Here is a 15,649-nt window from a genome sequence, read left to right as displayed (position 1 = left end):
TGAAGGTCTAAACAGGTTGCCCCTCTATTAATGCAGAATGCTTTAGTATGGTATTAATCTATGGTTCAGCCACATAAATGACTCCTTTTATGTTTATATTAAGGGGGAGGCCCGCCTTATCTTCATAATATTGAAGCCAGCCCTGCCGACTCCAACGACATCAATCTTTTGTTTATACTCACTCTCATTACTCCATGCAGGCTCTTCTTAGATTTGGATCCTGGTGCTGTGAATGTGTCAAGCGGACAATCCCTACCACTCATTGTCAATCAAGTCTGATGTTATCCATTGACATTGATTGGTGGGCACTACCCGCTTGACACATTCACAGCAGCAGTAGCTGAATCCAAGAGAAGCCCATACAGGGTAACGGGCTTGAGTATAAACTAGAGAAAGACATTGTTGGAGGTAGCGGCTGAAAAGCTATGCAGCCGGCCCCGCTGACATGGCAGGTCCTTTTCAATTTTCTACTAAGTTCGGGAGGCAGATTTAAGATAAACTGAGGAAGTCTTCAGCAATTTTACAACCATCGTGAGGCCCAGGTATAATACTATATGTTGTATAATGATAATAAATGCAGACTCACTCATCCATTCTTTACTCACCTGTATCAGTCCGCTGCCAGCTAGTTTGCTTCTTGCTGGATTTGGAATGTTATTCCACCAGATTTCCTTGGCTCTACAAGTTTGATGAACATTTAGAGTATTTATTTGACATTAAAACATATTTGACAGTTAAAATACAGTTACATTAAGCATGGAATCCCATATAGCAAAGTACATAAACTTTTCTTATCCATATAGAATAACTACAGAATGACTTCAGACAAAACCGCATCCACAGAGTGTGGACAAATAGGGAAGGAGCATGACAGCGTTAAGAGGGGCACAAGGACGTCAGTTTAGGCCATGTTTACATGATGGAAAACTAGACTTGGATTTGACACAAATTCATGATTCATTGGTTTTAATGGGATCTGAAAGCTGCATGCATAAAAAAAACAAGTGACAGGACACTACTTGATGCAGATTCTGCATTGTGAAACCAGCACATGGATTTGCCCACTTGAAGAGCTAAATCCACATGTGGATCCATGGCCATACGATTTCATAGCCATGGTAGAAATCTGCAGTTTAGCTGTGGATTTCTGTCATGGTTTTTAGAGGCAGGATCCACACAAAAGCCACATCGGATACCACCTTGTAAACATATCCTTTCAGTTTGGAACTCCATAGGATGCCCTTTGGTGTCCGGCATACTAGCTTACTTCGTCGATGTTAATCCACGGACAGCACAGAACCCCATTATAGCCCATGAGGCCATACATAGGGCTGTGTGAAAAAACTCATGGCAGGTGCCATTCCTGTCCAATTCATGGATGAGAAATAGGACATGTCAATATGCAGAGTCTGTGTACATTGGACAGCACATGGATGGGTGTCTGTGTGCTGTCCGATGCAAGTTGTGCCCAATGGGTGCAACTCTCATTACGACCAGTATGCACCTAGTGTTATAAAGAGAAGTCCAGGAACAGTAGGTGCTATTGGGGTAGAAGGAAATTTCATATTCAGTTTGCATATGTAGTTAGTTTCAAACAGATAATAAAGGGGTATGCCCATCTTGCCCATCATGGATGTGCTGAAAATTCTCCTCTGTATGCCATGGCCAGAAATACAGAAACAGGCAAGTGGGCTGCACTACTTTGTTTCCGTAACTCCCATAGAAGTGAATGGCAGATGTGGAAACAGCGTAGCACAGCAAGCTATGCTGTTGTTGTAACGCAGGAGCTGTAGTAACAGCGTAGCTCATTGTCCTACTATGTTTCTATAAGTCCCATTCATTTCTATTGGACTTACGGAAACAGTGTTAGTAACCAAATACCACATTCCGCCGCATCAGTGGTGGTCAGCCTCAGTTCTTGAGATACTATCAGACTTTTATGGTACATCCTGGCACAACAATGACTGGAGAGGAGATGGATGTAACTATTAATGAGCTGTTATTCTTCTCTTACCTAATTATGCAGAAGTAGGCAGATACTAGGAGCACCAAGAAGACGATTATGAATACTGAGACGATGGGCCACCTTAAGTCCATTAGCGTTAGATCATAATCTACAAGAGGACAACAGTAGTATCAGTTCTCTGGACAACAGTTAAACAAAGGCAGATCTATCTTGCACTTAAAGGGCTATTCCCATCTTCACTTTCATAGCCGAGATGGAAAACCTGCTGCTATAATTACTAACCACTCGGCCAATTACGAAAAGAGCCGAGCAAGTGCTTCAGCCCAGCACTGTTTCCATAGCTCCCATTGAAGTGAATGGGAGCTATAGGAACAGTGTAGAACAGTATGCTACATAGTTTCCATAACTCAGGGAATTATGGAAACAGCATAGAATTCTGTGCTACACTGTTTCCATAGCTCTCATTCACTTCAAAAAGAGCTATGCAACCAGTGCTCGGCTGAAGCACTCAGTTTTTTCCGATAAGTGGTTGGAAACAGAGGGCTGGATTTTCCCCATCTTGGGCCATAAAAAGTCGAGATGGGAAATCCCCCTTTAAATTGTATCCATGCCCTTCAACTGGAGTTTGGGTAGCTGTAAGCCATGTTTACTTACTAGCTTAACCCCTTAAGGACCAAGCTGTTTTGTACCTTAAGGACCAGACACTTTTTAGGGATTTTACCCATGTGGCGGTTTTACTGCTCTATTTTTTTTCCTTTAGCTACCAAAATTATTTTTGCTGCGTTTTTTTTCCGTGACATATAGGACTATTTTTTTAATATCTTTTTCACTGACTTTTTTTTCCGTTTTTTAGCTTTATTAGGGGTAAAAAGCTAAAAAAAAAATCGTTTTTTTAACATTTATAATTTTTTTAAAAATTATTTTTTTATTTACACTAAAATAAAGTATGGGAATGGGTTCCTCTATTTGTTTCGGACATTTTGATATCTAGTATGTATGGTTTTGGTTTATAGGGACGCATACGGCGACTGTTTTTGTTGGCGTCTGCTTTGTGTTATTCTCTTTCGTACATATGTATTGTTGTTTTATTCTGTTGTTTTGTCTTACTGATGTATGTAATCATGTTTTTTTTTACTATCTATGTCCCCCATGACGTCATATAAGACCTCTGGGGGGCATTCACATATTTTTTTGCTTTATTTGACACTTTCCCACTGTAGCTAGGGCGTCCATTGGAGCCCTAGTTACAGGGGAAAGCAACCCCTGTGGTGACATTAGTCACCTGCAGAGCTGCCAGGGTCTAGTCTGACCCTCCAGCTCTGCAGTAGCAGGGAATCCCGGGAGGTCACATGAGGCTCCCGTAGTGAAAGTACATCTTACTTTCACTTTGCCTATACAGTGCTCATTGAGCACTGTATATCGGGGAAGCAGAAGGCAGGAAGGGTTAATAACCCCTCCTGCCTTCTGCTCCGGGTTATCAGCTGTCACTCACAGCTGATAACCCATTCCTGCCTCTTACTGATTGCAGAGGCAGGAGACTTAGAGCACCGCTGTAATTTTACTATCGGCGGTGCTCTAAGCCCTGGACCAGCCACCGTAAATTTACTGTGGCTGGTCCTAAATGGGTTAAACAGATAATTAACCTATATAGACATGTTGTAGATGGTAAGACCACCTTTGAACAGAAAATTGCATATAGATAAAATCCACCTAAGAAGTTCAGTAACCTTTAAATAATTTGTAATGATCCTAATTCCAATCTGTATTATATTCCAGAGCTGCATTTACAATTCTGTTGGTTATTATTGGAAACAAATTTGCCATCAAGCACATCCCTAACAGCATACCCAAGCTTCTGCAATACTGTGAGACTAAGGGCAAAACAAGTTCTCTTAGTGTCCATAGCAGAGGTTTCAAAATGTGCGCTGCCATCCCCAGTCACTGGCGTTAAACATGATAGCTGTCAAATGGACAATCATTTATTTAATTGCCCTAAATAGGAACACTCGTCAGACCCCAAAACTTAAAGTAGTATCAATGGCCTCCAAATGGTTGGATCCAGAAATTGCACCTCCCCTTTTATCCCCCAAGAAAACCCCAGCTACCCTACTTCACATATCCAGACCATGAATGGAACAGGTAGCTGGGTCCTTTTACACAAGACAACTGTCGGGCGCTTATGTACCCGATAGTCGTCCCAGCCATCATCACTCCTGCGCTTTCACTGAATGTAGGCGGAGCGAACCAGGCGCCTGCCCCAATGCACAGTAAACAGGCCGTCAATCACAGGTAATTGACTGTCCACATAGGCCGATAGTCGTTACATTTTTATGCCTGCTTAACCTGAAAGATGAACGATAATCTAATTAATGTTCGTTCTTCAGCTGCTGGCAGTGTTTACATTGAACGATTATTGTTCAGAGTTGCACAATCTAAGAATTATAGGAACCAGGGGCGTAACTATAGAGGGTGCAGGGGATGCGGTTGCACCCGGGCCCAGGAGCTTTAGGGGGCCCATATGGCCTCTCTTCTCCATATAGGGAGCCCAGTACTATGAATAAAGCATTATAGTTGGGGGCCCTGTTACAGGTTTTGCATTGGGGCCCAGAAGCTTCAAGTTGAACCTCTGTGCAGTATGGTTTAGGTATGGGTACGGGTACAGATACAGATAGAGGGGGGCCCCAGCTCACCTTCTGCATCAGGGCCCCTGAGCCTTTAGTTATGCCCCTGATAGGAAAGCTGATCATTCCGTGTAAAAAGGCCCTTACTTTTACATCTATTACTGTATAATGCTTGATGTGAAGAGGACTCTTCCCATAATGTAAAACATAAGAGAAGCTTCTTTATAAAGTCTAAATATGCAAAAAGTGCTCAGAGCCTCTGGAGCCAGCAGAAATGTGAATTCAGCTCTGAACTACAATAGGGGATGTAACTAAGAATGGGTAGAAATTAAAGGGCCACTCTGTTGAAAACATTTTTCCACACCTGTCCCCCTCACTTGATTGCCTGTCATTCTCTAGAGGTCTCCTCTGTGTATTCCACTCACTTTCCTGCACTGCAGCCCGTCACCATTTTGATGTTAAGATTTTTTACGTTCACTAGATACATTACGTTCACTTTTAACCGTGATGCATCAACCCTACATTAGTTAAGGCAGGGGGAACTGTTTAACTATCACTACCTTCTATATTCACCTAAATAAGCTACAGACCATAAGTATACGGTTAGGAAGATGAGCTGTGATCTCCTCTATTATAACTGTGTGTCAGGAGTTGTGTGATCATCATCAGTAACTGACAGGAGTGTCTGTGTCGCCAGCAGGCAAATCCTATGGTAGATCTATGTGTAATTGTCCATCTAGAGAAAGCTCTTAGCACAGACTTTTGGACCCCTTAGATGTTGTTCACCATCTAACTTGATAATCATGTTAAAGTGTATATTTTTGGCTTCACCATTTTTTAATTCAACCCTTCTGATCACAAAACTTAAACAATCCCAGGAGTCCTTACCATTTCTGTATATAACTTCTGAACTCCATTCGCCCCAGATTACATTTCTTGTGACTTTGGTCCTTACTCTTACTCTGTAGTCATGGCCTCGGAGCAGCTGCCTCCTATTGAACGGGTATTGAGATTCTATTTGTGTAATCACTTTGTCTAATACCTGAGAGAGGAAATTTAGCAGGTCACAGCAAGTCTGGAGTGAAAAAAGTTTAACAGTTTGCTTCAGAAAAGTGGATCCTCGCCTCAAATATTCAACTGTTCCTCCAGATTCTTCAGTTTTTGTTTTAGAATTAAAGAATTCATTTGGTAAAAATACATTGTACAATTGGTTTGATTTTTTTAATACCATTAACTAAATGATCCTTTCCATCTCTCTCTTATATGCAACTCTCTCTCTCTCATACCCAACTCTCTCATATCTCTCATACCCAACTCTCTCTCTCTCATATCTCTCATACCCAACTCTCTCTCTCATATCTCTCATACCCAACTCTCTCTCTCTCATATCTCTCATAACCAACTCTCTCTCTCATACCCAACTCTCTTTCATATCTCTCATACCCAACTCTCTCATACCCAACTCTCTCTCTCTCATATCTCTCATACCCAACTCTCTCTCTCTCTCATATCTCTCATACCCAACTCTCTCTCTCTCATATCTCTCATACCCAACTCTCTCTCTCATATCTCTCATACCCAACTCTCTCTCTCATACCCAACTCTCTCTCATACCCAACTCTCTCTCTCACTCCCTCTCACATCTCTCTCTCTCTCACACACACACGCACACACACACACCTCTCTCACACACATCTCTCTCACACACACACCTCTCTCACACATACACCTCTCTCACACACACATCTCTCTCACACACACATCTCTCATCTCTCTCTCATCTTACTCTCACATTCTCACATCTCTCTCTCACTTTCTCTCCCTCTCATATCTCTCTCTCATATCGGCACATGTCAGCACCTCCATCTAATCTGCGGCAACTACAAGAAGTTTCCTGTCCAAATAAGCCAATATTCCTGCAGGCCAATTTCATCACCTAGTGGAGTCTCTGCCATGTAGAATTGCTGGGAGACTGAAGGCCAAATGAGGTCTCTAATATAATGCCTATTCAGTATAGCACATAGAGGATTGGATAAAACTATAACAAGCCCTCAGCTGCGAGAAATATTAGCTCTGCACGTTTTTCTAACCTCCAGATTTAATGTTTCCATTCACTAACAGTAAGCAGAGTTATTGGAAATGGTGAGAAATGTATATGAAAGACAACTCCTGTGTTACCATTTTATTATCTTCCTTGGAGATGAACTGGATATTAAAGGACAGATCGCTTTTCATAAAGTTGTCTTCGTAATTAGTTTGCCATTGTGCACACCCATATTCTGGCTCGGTGAGGGTCACACGCACGTTTGTTGGAGGTTTCGGTTTAACTGCAAAAAAAAAAAACACTACTATTTTAAAGTTGGAAAGCTGAGAATGTGGACAAACCAGTTAGATAAAAGAGTCTACAGGAAGGACGGGACATAACAGGACATAACCTGTAAGTTCTGGACACTAATCTACCATATGCGAGACTCCAGCATATCAGGAACAGCTTACATAGCAATCCCACTCTATAATATTATTCTTACAGATCCTGTTAGCTGTGAAAAAATTTCCATAATACCATGTAACAACTTTGAAATCCCTATAGCATAGACATGTAAGTACCAGCAGCCTGAAGCCTGCAAAAGGCTATGTCTTTTTATGAAACACAGCGCCACTTTTGTTCATTGGCTATGGGCGGTATTGCGACTGACCTCCATTTAAGAAATTAGGACATAGAAATGGCAGAGTGAGAGTACTTCAGATGCTCCACCATGCAGACATGCTGGGATGGAGGAATGGGAACCCAGGTCCCCAACAGTAGGTACGGGTTGGGGCCCCTATATCTGGCATTTACCTTTTTTCCCCTCATTTTTTGTACCTCACTTTCAATTGCCTATTCTGTGGATAGTGGATAACCTGTTTTCATGGTAAAACCCTTTAATCATTAGCAAAATAGAGCACAGACTACATCTAACTATAACAGCCAAAGTCAGCGAAATGTCGTACAGTTGAAGGGCACAGAGTAAGACATATGATATGGAATGGCTATAGCCAGAAATCATGGGAGGCTTGGGTTATTCTCATTCTATTATATTCTACCTATCAGCTATCGTCCTGAAAAAGGCAACGCTAATGCAGAGCCTGTAGACGCTATAGAGTGACCTGACAATGAAATGGGAAAGGGAGTTGAGGTTGGTAGCCGAAGTTAAATAGATGTAGAATAGAAGTTAAAGGAGATGACCGATCATCTGTAATCAATTAGGGAATCGAGCAGCAAGTATTCAGTTTCCCTGCAGCACCACCACAGGAGAGATGAAGTATTACACTGTTCTCATAGGTATTGTAACAGGGTAAGAGGAATGGAGGAATAGTCTGGAGTGGAAGGTATGAGTCACAGAGGTTATTAGCCTCTGTGAGGTAGTCCGGTCCTCTTTCCCTCCACGCCAGATCTTACCACCTGTCCAGCATGCCATTTAAGGAAACAGGTGGAAGGTAGAAGGAGGTGTGTGCGCCTGGGAGATACAGGCTGCAGTTACTCTGTGACTTCCACTGTGAACAGAGAGAGGCGCTGTGGACGAGGCGCTACCTGGTTGCAGCAGGACCCCTGGAGGGGATACGCCTGTCCTTGGACTAGAGCCTGGGAGATTGAAGGCAGAAGGACCAGCTGCGCTCTGGACATCCACAGGTCTGTGCACCTCCATGGACTTGTATGGTCATCTCAGCTGAGGACGTACCTGTGTCACCTCCGTCCGGACTGAGGAGGGTTAAACCTAAACAGAGTCTTTTTTGTTGTTGCTATCATTTACCATTTATCTGGAGACCCAGTCATTTATGTTTCTGTTAAAGACTGTATAAATAAACCTAACAAGAAGAAAAGTGACGGTTTGGAGTGCTCTTTAACCCCCGCGGTGCTACAGTATCAATTAGTAGTCTGAGCAATGTATAGGCAAGCTTGGGTGCTCCAGAACAAAAGGCATTTTGTAGCCTCTCGGGGTAATAGATGAGGATCCTAAAACCCCTTTCATGAACTAATAACTTTATAATGCAGCTTTTCCATGAAAAGTCCCACTACTAATTCTTGCAACCACCTCACTGTGCCATTACTCAGCTATTTTTCTTTGATCCTGGCGCTGGTTTAGCTAAAAATATTTTACAGATTTTCACGCATAATCTTATAGAAACCAAATATCTTACCAGAAGAACAAATGTGTATAGTTGCATTGCGCACACTTTGTCCCTGTGATTCAACTTCTATGTGAAAAGATTCATTGCATATGAACACATCGAAAGTGATGCTACAGATACATTTAGTAGGGACTTGGAAGCCCCCAACGGTATCCAGATCCTGACAAGTCTCAATCCTGAAAAAAATGTAAAAATCATTTTCAAAAACATTTTATTTAAAATTAAAACTATCTCCCTGTTGGAGAATCGGGTCTTGTTGGACTCCTTTATGGTTTATCAAGATTTTAGTTACTTACTTATTTTCAAAATCTGTGCATTTTAACTTGAAATCAGAGCTGCAGTTGGCGACTCCATTGGCAACCTCCCAACTACAAACCATTGTTCGGTCAAAATCATTCACACAGTCCAAATTGTTAATGGCGTGAGCTGCAAACAAGGGGAAATTCACAGTTCTTAAGGGCTTCTTCATATAACCGTATTTGCACGTGTTTTTACACGCAGGAAAATCCTGTTTGATTTCAATATGTTCACTCCCATTACCCTTTTTGCATGAGCAAAAAAATGGGGCCTGCTCTATTCTGCGTACCAAAGAGCCCCATAGAGGTCTATGGGAGGTGCGCAAATGCATACGCGCGGGTGTGCGCAATACGCTGCGCAAGGCCTTGCACACTGGCACCTCCTGTGGCTTCATAACCGATGACTTAAACAGATGGACGTGATTTAGTCCCATTACACGGCCGTGATTATCATGGCCGCATTACAGGATGAAACAAGACCACTGATTTCAATGGTTTCATTTTCACTAGCGGTGTTCTCAACCGGTAATAGTACATTTGAGTAAGATAAGGCAGGACCTATTTTCCCGCTTTTTTTTTTTTTTCAAGCTCGTACGCACTAGTGCGGAGTTTGAATACTCCGTAAACAAAAACCCTGGTTCAGGCATAACTATGCTCCGTAGTGGCGAGCTAGTTGCGCTCACGCCCATCTGATTCAGCCTGAAGGGGGTGACTGCCCCGCCCATGAGGATAGGTCATCAATATTATTTTGCCAGAAGAACCCCTTTTTAAAGGCAGAGAGAGATTAGAAAAAAAGATGCATTTTAACAATAAAATGCAGTTTTAGGCCACATGGCTTCTACAGGGGACATAAGTGTTTTCAGCTTGTTTCACCCATAATAGCCATGCTACCAAAAGCCACACTACAAATCTGCTAAGTCGCAATGCAAAACTGGGGCCATTTGGAAAATTGGGGGGATGTGCAAGTCAAATGTTTTTGTGCAAGTGGGGTTTTGCTGACAAATTTGCAACTTTTTACGCCTCCCACTCTACTTTTTGGAATTGGAGAGCAAAGGGGTGGGGGGAGGGGGTTGTATGGTATGAGGTTTTTAGACAGATGTAAGAACTGCAGCTTAGGGCTCGTTCACACAAGGGACTTAATCGTGCACAAAAAATTGCAGCTAATCGCGCAAAAAAAAACACGTGAATGGGCGCAGCTGTATCAGCGTTGAAACAGTGCTGATGAGCAACAGAAAAAATGCGCTACTGTTTGGTAGTTCGGGGGTGAGATAGAAAGAGATCGCCGCAGCAGCCTCGAAGTCCCTTGTTTGTCCGAACAGCAAGTTTTAAATATCCTGCTGTATGTTCCTGCTAGCCCCTGATGGAGATGAAGGGAACCCCCAAGCCTTCCCTTCATCTCAGCGTGGCTGGAGGGATTCCCCAGCAGTGTGGCTGGAGGAATTCCTCCTCCGCTTATTTAAAGGGATACTGCGTGCTCTAATAGGCGCTGACTAGAATGGACCAGTCAATAAAGGGTTAAATATACAACAGCACTTTTTTTTTAGTAGCAACTCATATTATTTATGAGGATTCCCATTTAGTTTCTATGGTGTAGTAAAGATTTTAACTCCCCTCCAGCCCTGCTGAGATTCCCGGCGATGAAGGGAAACCCCAGGGAGCTAAAGGGTGTGCAATCCTGGTCCAATTAACATACCAGAATCAGACATACTATGTCCACCATCGGCGAGTATCGGACAGCACACAGATGAGGGTCCATGTGTTCTCTGATGCGAGCTGAATTCGAGAATCTACGGCGCAATTTGCACTCTTTCGTTTGAATTTGTCCCAATCTCCCTCCATTAGATGGGTGATGATACATTGGCCCCCCTTTTATATATGTCTAAAGATGTGGCGTCACTGTTAAGCCAAGTGCGACACTAATTTATTGCAAATAACAGCAGCATAGCCTCTAGCACAACTGACTTAGAAAAACACTTTCAATAAATCTCCCCCATGGTCTGTCATGAGACGACCCCTTCAGTACTCTCTGCTTGCTGTCGGTGAATGAAAACAAACTTTTTTATATTTCTCAGAGCTGAGGTTCTGCTGCAATGGTAATCAGTCTAGCAGTTCAACAGTTAGGACAATAGTCTGATACATTTTAGGCTCTGTTCACATGCGTGTTATACTGCATTAGCGCTTCTTCACATGGCCGCATGCGTGACTACGCTCGCCGCTACAGAGCCTAATTGCGCATAACAGTTTTTTTTCTTCTTAGACTTTTCAAACTCCGTGCTAGTGTGCGCAAGTTTGAACAAAACAGCAGGAAGATAGGTCCTGCCCTATCTTTCTCACGTGTAGTATTAACTACATGCAGGATAGATAGGGCAAATCCTATCTTTTCTTGCCCGTACAATGGTTTTGCTTTGTCCCATTATGCGACCGCGATGATCACGGCCTCAATGGGGCAAAATCGCGCGCATGTGAAGAAGCCCTGACTAAGGAGTATCCACACTGGATACAGTTGTAGAAAACTATCAGAAGTATTGTATGGATTTTCTGCCTCTGTATGCAAATATGAATGTTCTCATTTATTGACAGCAAGCAGTGATCTTGAAAAAAAAATCAACTTTAATACATAGTGTAATAAAAAATTGCAGACCGGTATTTGTATAAACTCATAAGATTCTTAAAACCACATCTAGACTTACAATGACTGGGTGCAATTAATAATGCAGTAATCCATAGCAAACCGATCTGTATAATCTCTGATTTCATCCTTGAGCCGCTCATTGTCTTCAGATTTTAAAAATGCCTGTAAATAAAGAAACATTGTTCAGATGTCATAGTCATATGAAGACAAGTTTAGCATTGGACGCTCCCCTAACTTATTAAAGGGGTTGTCCCGCGGCAGCAAGTGGGTCTATACACTTCTGTATGGCCATATTAATGCACTTTGTAATGTACATTGTGCATTAATTATGAGCCATACAGAAGTTATAAGAAGTTTTTCACTTACCTGCTCCGTTGCTAGCGTCCTCGTCTCCATGGTTGCCGTCTAATTTTCGCCGTCTAATGGCGAAATTAGACGCGCTTGCGCAGTCCGGGTCTTCTTATCTTCTCAATGGGGCTCCGTGTAGCTCCGCCCCGTCACGTGCCGATTCCAGCCAATCAGGAGGCTGGAATCGGCAATGGACCGCACAGAAGAGCTGCGGTCCACGGAGGGAGAAGACCCCGGCGGCCATCTTCAACCGGTAAGTAAGAAGTCACCGGAGCGCGGGGATTCAGGTAAGCGCTGTGCTGTTTTTTTTTAAAGTCCCTGCATCGGGTTTGTCTCGGGGGGGGGGGGGGGGGGGGGTTGAAAAAAAAAACCCGTTTCGGCGCGGGACAACCCCTTTAATAGTAATCTTTATTTATATAGCGCCAACATATTCCACTGCGCTTGCAATGCAGGGGAAATAAAAACAAAACCACGGTTACATGAAGTAATCAATTGATGGAGACAGTAGGGGTGCGGGTCCTGCTCCAATAAGCTTACATACTACAGATAGTGGGGTGATACAGAAGGTAAAGGGGCTGGAGATGTGCGCGGTATGGTGAGGTGGAGGGTGAGGGATGCTATATACACAATGGTCAGGCCGTATAGTGGCTGCTGCGGTATGACTGCAAGGGGTGGTTGATTTTGGCTAGCAGGGATTACAATCCGTAGTACAGGGAGCATGTTATCGGGCGGAGTACAGAGGGGTTTGGTTTAGGGCATATGGTATGCCTCCCTGAAAAGGGGCGTTTTTAGAGCATGCCCAAAGTTTTTTGAGTCATTGATTGCCCAGATAGCTTTTGGTAGCACATTCCAGAGGACTGGTGCTGCTTCGGAGAAGTCTTAGAGGCGGTTTGAATTAAAGGGGCACTTACACTGATTTTGTTAGCAGAGCTGAGGGTGCGGACTGGGTGGTGGATCGAGATGAAGGAAGCACTGTAGAGCAGCGCGGTGCTGTGGAGGGCTTTGTGCATGAGGGTAGTGAGTTGGAATTGAATTCTGTATTTAACGGGCAGCCAGTGTAGTGACCGGCACAGGGCAGAGGCGTTTTAGTAGCGGCTGGACAGGAAGATGAGCCTGGCTGCCGCATTCAGGATGGATTGGAGAGGGTAGAGTCTGGTGCAGGGGAGGCCGATCAGCAACGAGTTGCAGTAATCGAGCCGATGAGGGCGTTTTTACTGTGAGATTCTTGCGATGTTCTTGAGGTGCAGCTGACAGGTTCAGCCAGAGATTGGATGTAGGGGGTAAAGGAGAGATTGGAGTTAATTATAACCCCATGGCAGCGGGTGTCCTGTCTGGGAGTTATGGTGGCGCCACACACTTATTAGCTGCATATACATATATATTGCAATGGAATGGTTATTTTTCATCAGATTATAGTTACAGTGCCTAAAGGTGATAGACTCCAGTATGCAAGTTATCAGAAAAAGCTCTGTACAGACAATGATGCAGAAAAGAATGCTGGGATATTTTAGCTCTGAAGTGTACCAATATGTAAATGCAGCTCTGTAGTCTAATACAAGCTATAGTGGTGAATCAATACAAGATACAGTAAGTGGCATACCTTCCAAATAAGACTGGATTCATTGTGTTCCCAGTCTACCCATCCCAAGATACTCTCCGGATTACCAAAAACAGCATTCAGATAGAACCCTAGACAGAAAACACTATTCCATGTTGGAAAATAATAGAAATCTGCTCAAACAAAGACCAAAGTTTGCAGCTTAGGCCTTTGTTTAAATAATGAAAACCTATGGTTCCGTCTAGGGTTCCCTCTGGATGCTATTTTTGGCGATCCATAAGGAACATCGGGGCAGAAAGTCTGGCTGTACCGTATAATGCAGTCATGTGCAGTGTGCTTAGTATCCACATTTATATATTTACAGTTGCAGTTAAAATTATTCAACCTCCATTGCAAATTAGGTTTCTTTAGAAAATGTTTAAACTTTCATCTGTTTGCAAAAAACAATCAAACAGGAACAATTTAAATAGCACAACACATCTGAGATAACGAGTCGTTTCTGCAAATTCACCGCAAAATAAGATGTTTAATGATTACTGGAGTCTTAGAATTATTCAACCCCCTGTAAAGAATTAGTCATAAAAGCACATATTTGCAAATCAGGTATTATCTCAAATACACCTGATGCAACTAATCAAGGGCTTCATTAGCTGCATCGGGTGTGCTTGAGATAAAACACAACAAATACCTGGTCTGGCTAGGAGATTTGTTGACTGTGATGCTTAATTGTATGTTAAAAATATGGGTAATGGCCCTTTTGCACAGGCTGACAGTCAAGTAAACAAACTTGCTCAGCGCTTCATCTTCTATTTGTAGCGCTGAGCAGGGAGTGTTTACATGGAACAAGAAGCCCGCGATCCAGAGATAGTTTTTATGCTGACTGAAAGTCAGTGATAACGACTTATGAAGAAATAGGGAGCGATTTTTTTTGTTTGCATTTACACTGCATGACTATGACTCAAATTCATGAGCAGTAATCGGTACTTGTATATGGACCTTGAGTGAAGAGAGTAAGAGAAGAGATCATTGCCTTGTACTAACAGGGAATAGAATCCAAAAAGATAATAAAGGCACTGAATGTTCCCACAGATACAGTGGGAAGCATAGTTCACTAGTTTAAAGTTTAAGGAACATTGTCTACACTACCTGGATGAGGCAGAAAGAAGAAGCCATCACTGGCCACAACCAAATGCCACTAATGTGGCTTAACTACAACACCAGACAGAGAATATTACTGCTCTATATTCATTCTATAAAGCCCCTCCCACTGGCTACTGGTAGTCAGTGGGCAGAACTATATAGAGGTAGGGGCGGTATAGGGGGGTACTCTTTGTGCTTCACTAGGGATTAGAGATGAGCAAGCATGCTCGTTTAAGGCTCTCTCTCTCACCCTCCCCCGCCCCCCCCCTCCCCGCATTTGCTCAAGCATCAGCCTTAAACGAGCGTGCTCGCTCATCTCTACTAGGGATCAAAGGTGTAATATGAAGAAATTGGTGGTTGATGTGAAAGGGATGTAACAGAGCCCCCACCTAAGAATGTACCATTTTTTAGTAGTGCTGTCTTTTTACATGACAGAGGGGCCAATGAACAGGTGTGACTGCTATGTCTGTAACCCCTACTATCAGAGTATATCATTCCAAACTGAATTGATTGCAGGGGTTAATGCTGCTGATAGCTACTTAAACCAAACAGAGTGACTGTTGTGGCAACGTGTGCTTGATTTCAAGTGTGTCTGACTTAAAATCAGGGGACTTTAGAAAGGAGTCACCTATATCTACTTACAAATATTATTTACTTGTATAAATTACTTGAATTTTATCTGTACCATACCCAATTAGAATGTACTCCATGATTGACAATGCCATCCAGTGTACATCTTGTGCCATGTATGTAGTCCTTGAACAGCCTTTCGAGGGTGCATACTGCTGTACGAGATGTGAGTGTGTTGTGCATTTGGAAGCCCAGATCCTGGATCTAAATGCACAACTTACAACACTGAGATCCACTGGTAACATGGAAAGGCGTTTGCTGCTTACTGAGCTGTTGACTACAGGTTCT

The 15,649-nt window shown here is 42.9% G+C and overlaps 1 protein-coding gene across 1 annotated transcript in view; it reads right to left on the bottom strand.

Annotated features, from left to right (window-relative positions):
* Positions 1 to 15,649, bottom strand: part of LOC136576767 (interleukin-4 receptor subunit alpha-like) — a 34,712-nt gene that overhangs the window by 4,071 nt on the left and 14,992 nt on the right. The window contains exons 2-8 of the mRNA XM_066576325.1: positions 11,744 to 11,847; positions 9,054 to 9,183; positions 8,767 to 8,933; positions 6,766 to 6,914; positions 5,476 to 5,629; positions 2,015 to 2,114; positions 606 to 678 (exon numbers count right to left, since the gene is read on the bottom strand). Of these exons, the coding sequence (XP_066432422.1) occupies positions 606 to 678; positions 2,015 to 2,114; positions 5,476 to 5,629; positions 6,766 to 6,914; positions 8,767 to 8,933; positions 9,054 to 9,183; positions 11,744 to 11,825 (855 nt within the window). The 5' untranslated portion in view covers positions 11,826 to 11,847. The remainder of the gene's footprint in view (positions 1 to 605; positions 679 to 2,014; positions 2,115 to 5,475; positions 5,630 to 6,765; positions 6,915 to 8,766; positions 8,934 to 9,053; positions 9,184 to 11,743; positions 11,848 to 15,649) is intronic.

The sequence above is a fragment of the Eleutherodactylus coqui genome, chromosome 8 (genome assembly GCF_035609145.1).
Source record: "Eleutherodactylus coqui strain aEleCoq1 chromosome 8, aEleCoq1.hap1, whole genome shotgun sequence".
NCBI classification, from domain to species: Eukaryota; Metazoa; Chordata; class Amphibia; order Anura; family Eleutherodactylidae; genus Eleutherodactylus; species Eleutherodactylus coqui.
The sequence above is the reverse complement of the archived record's forward strand: the minus strand, read 5'-3'. Positions and strand labels throughout refer to the sequence as shown.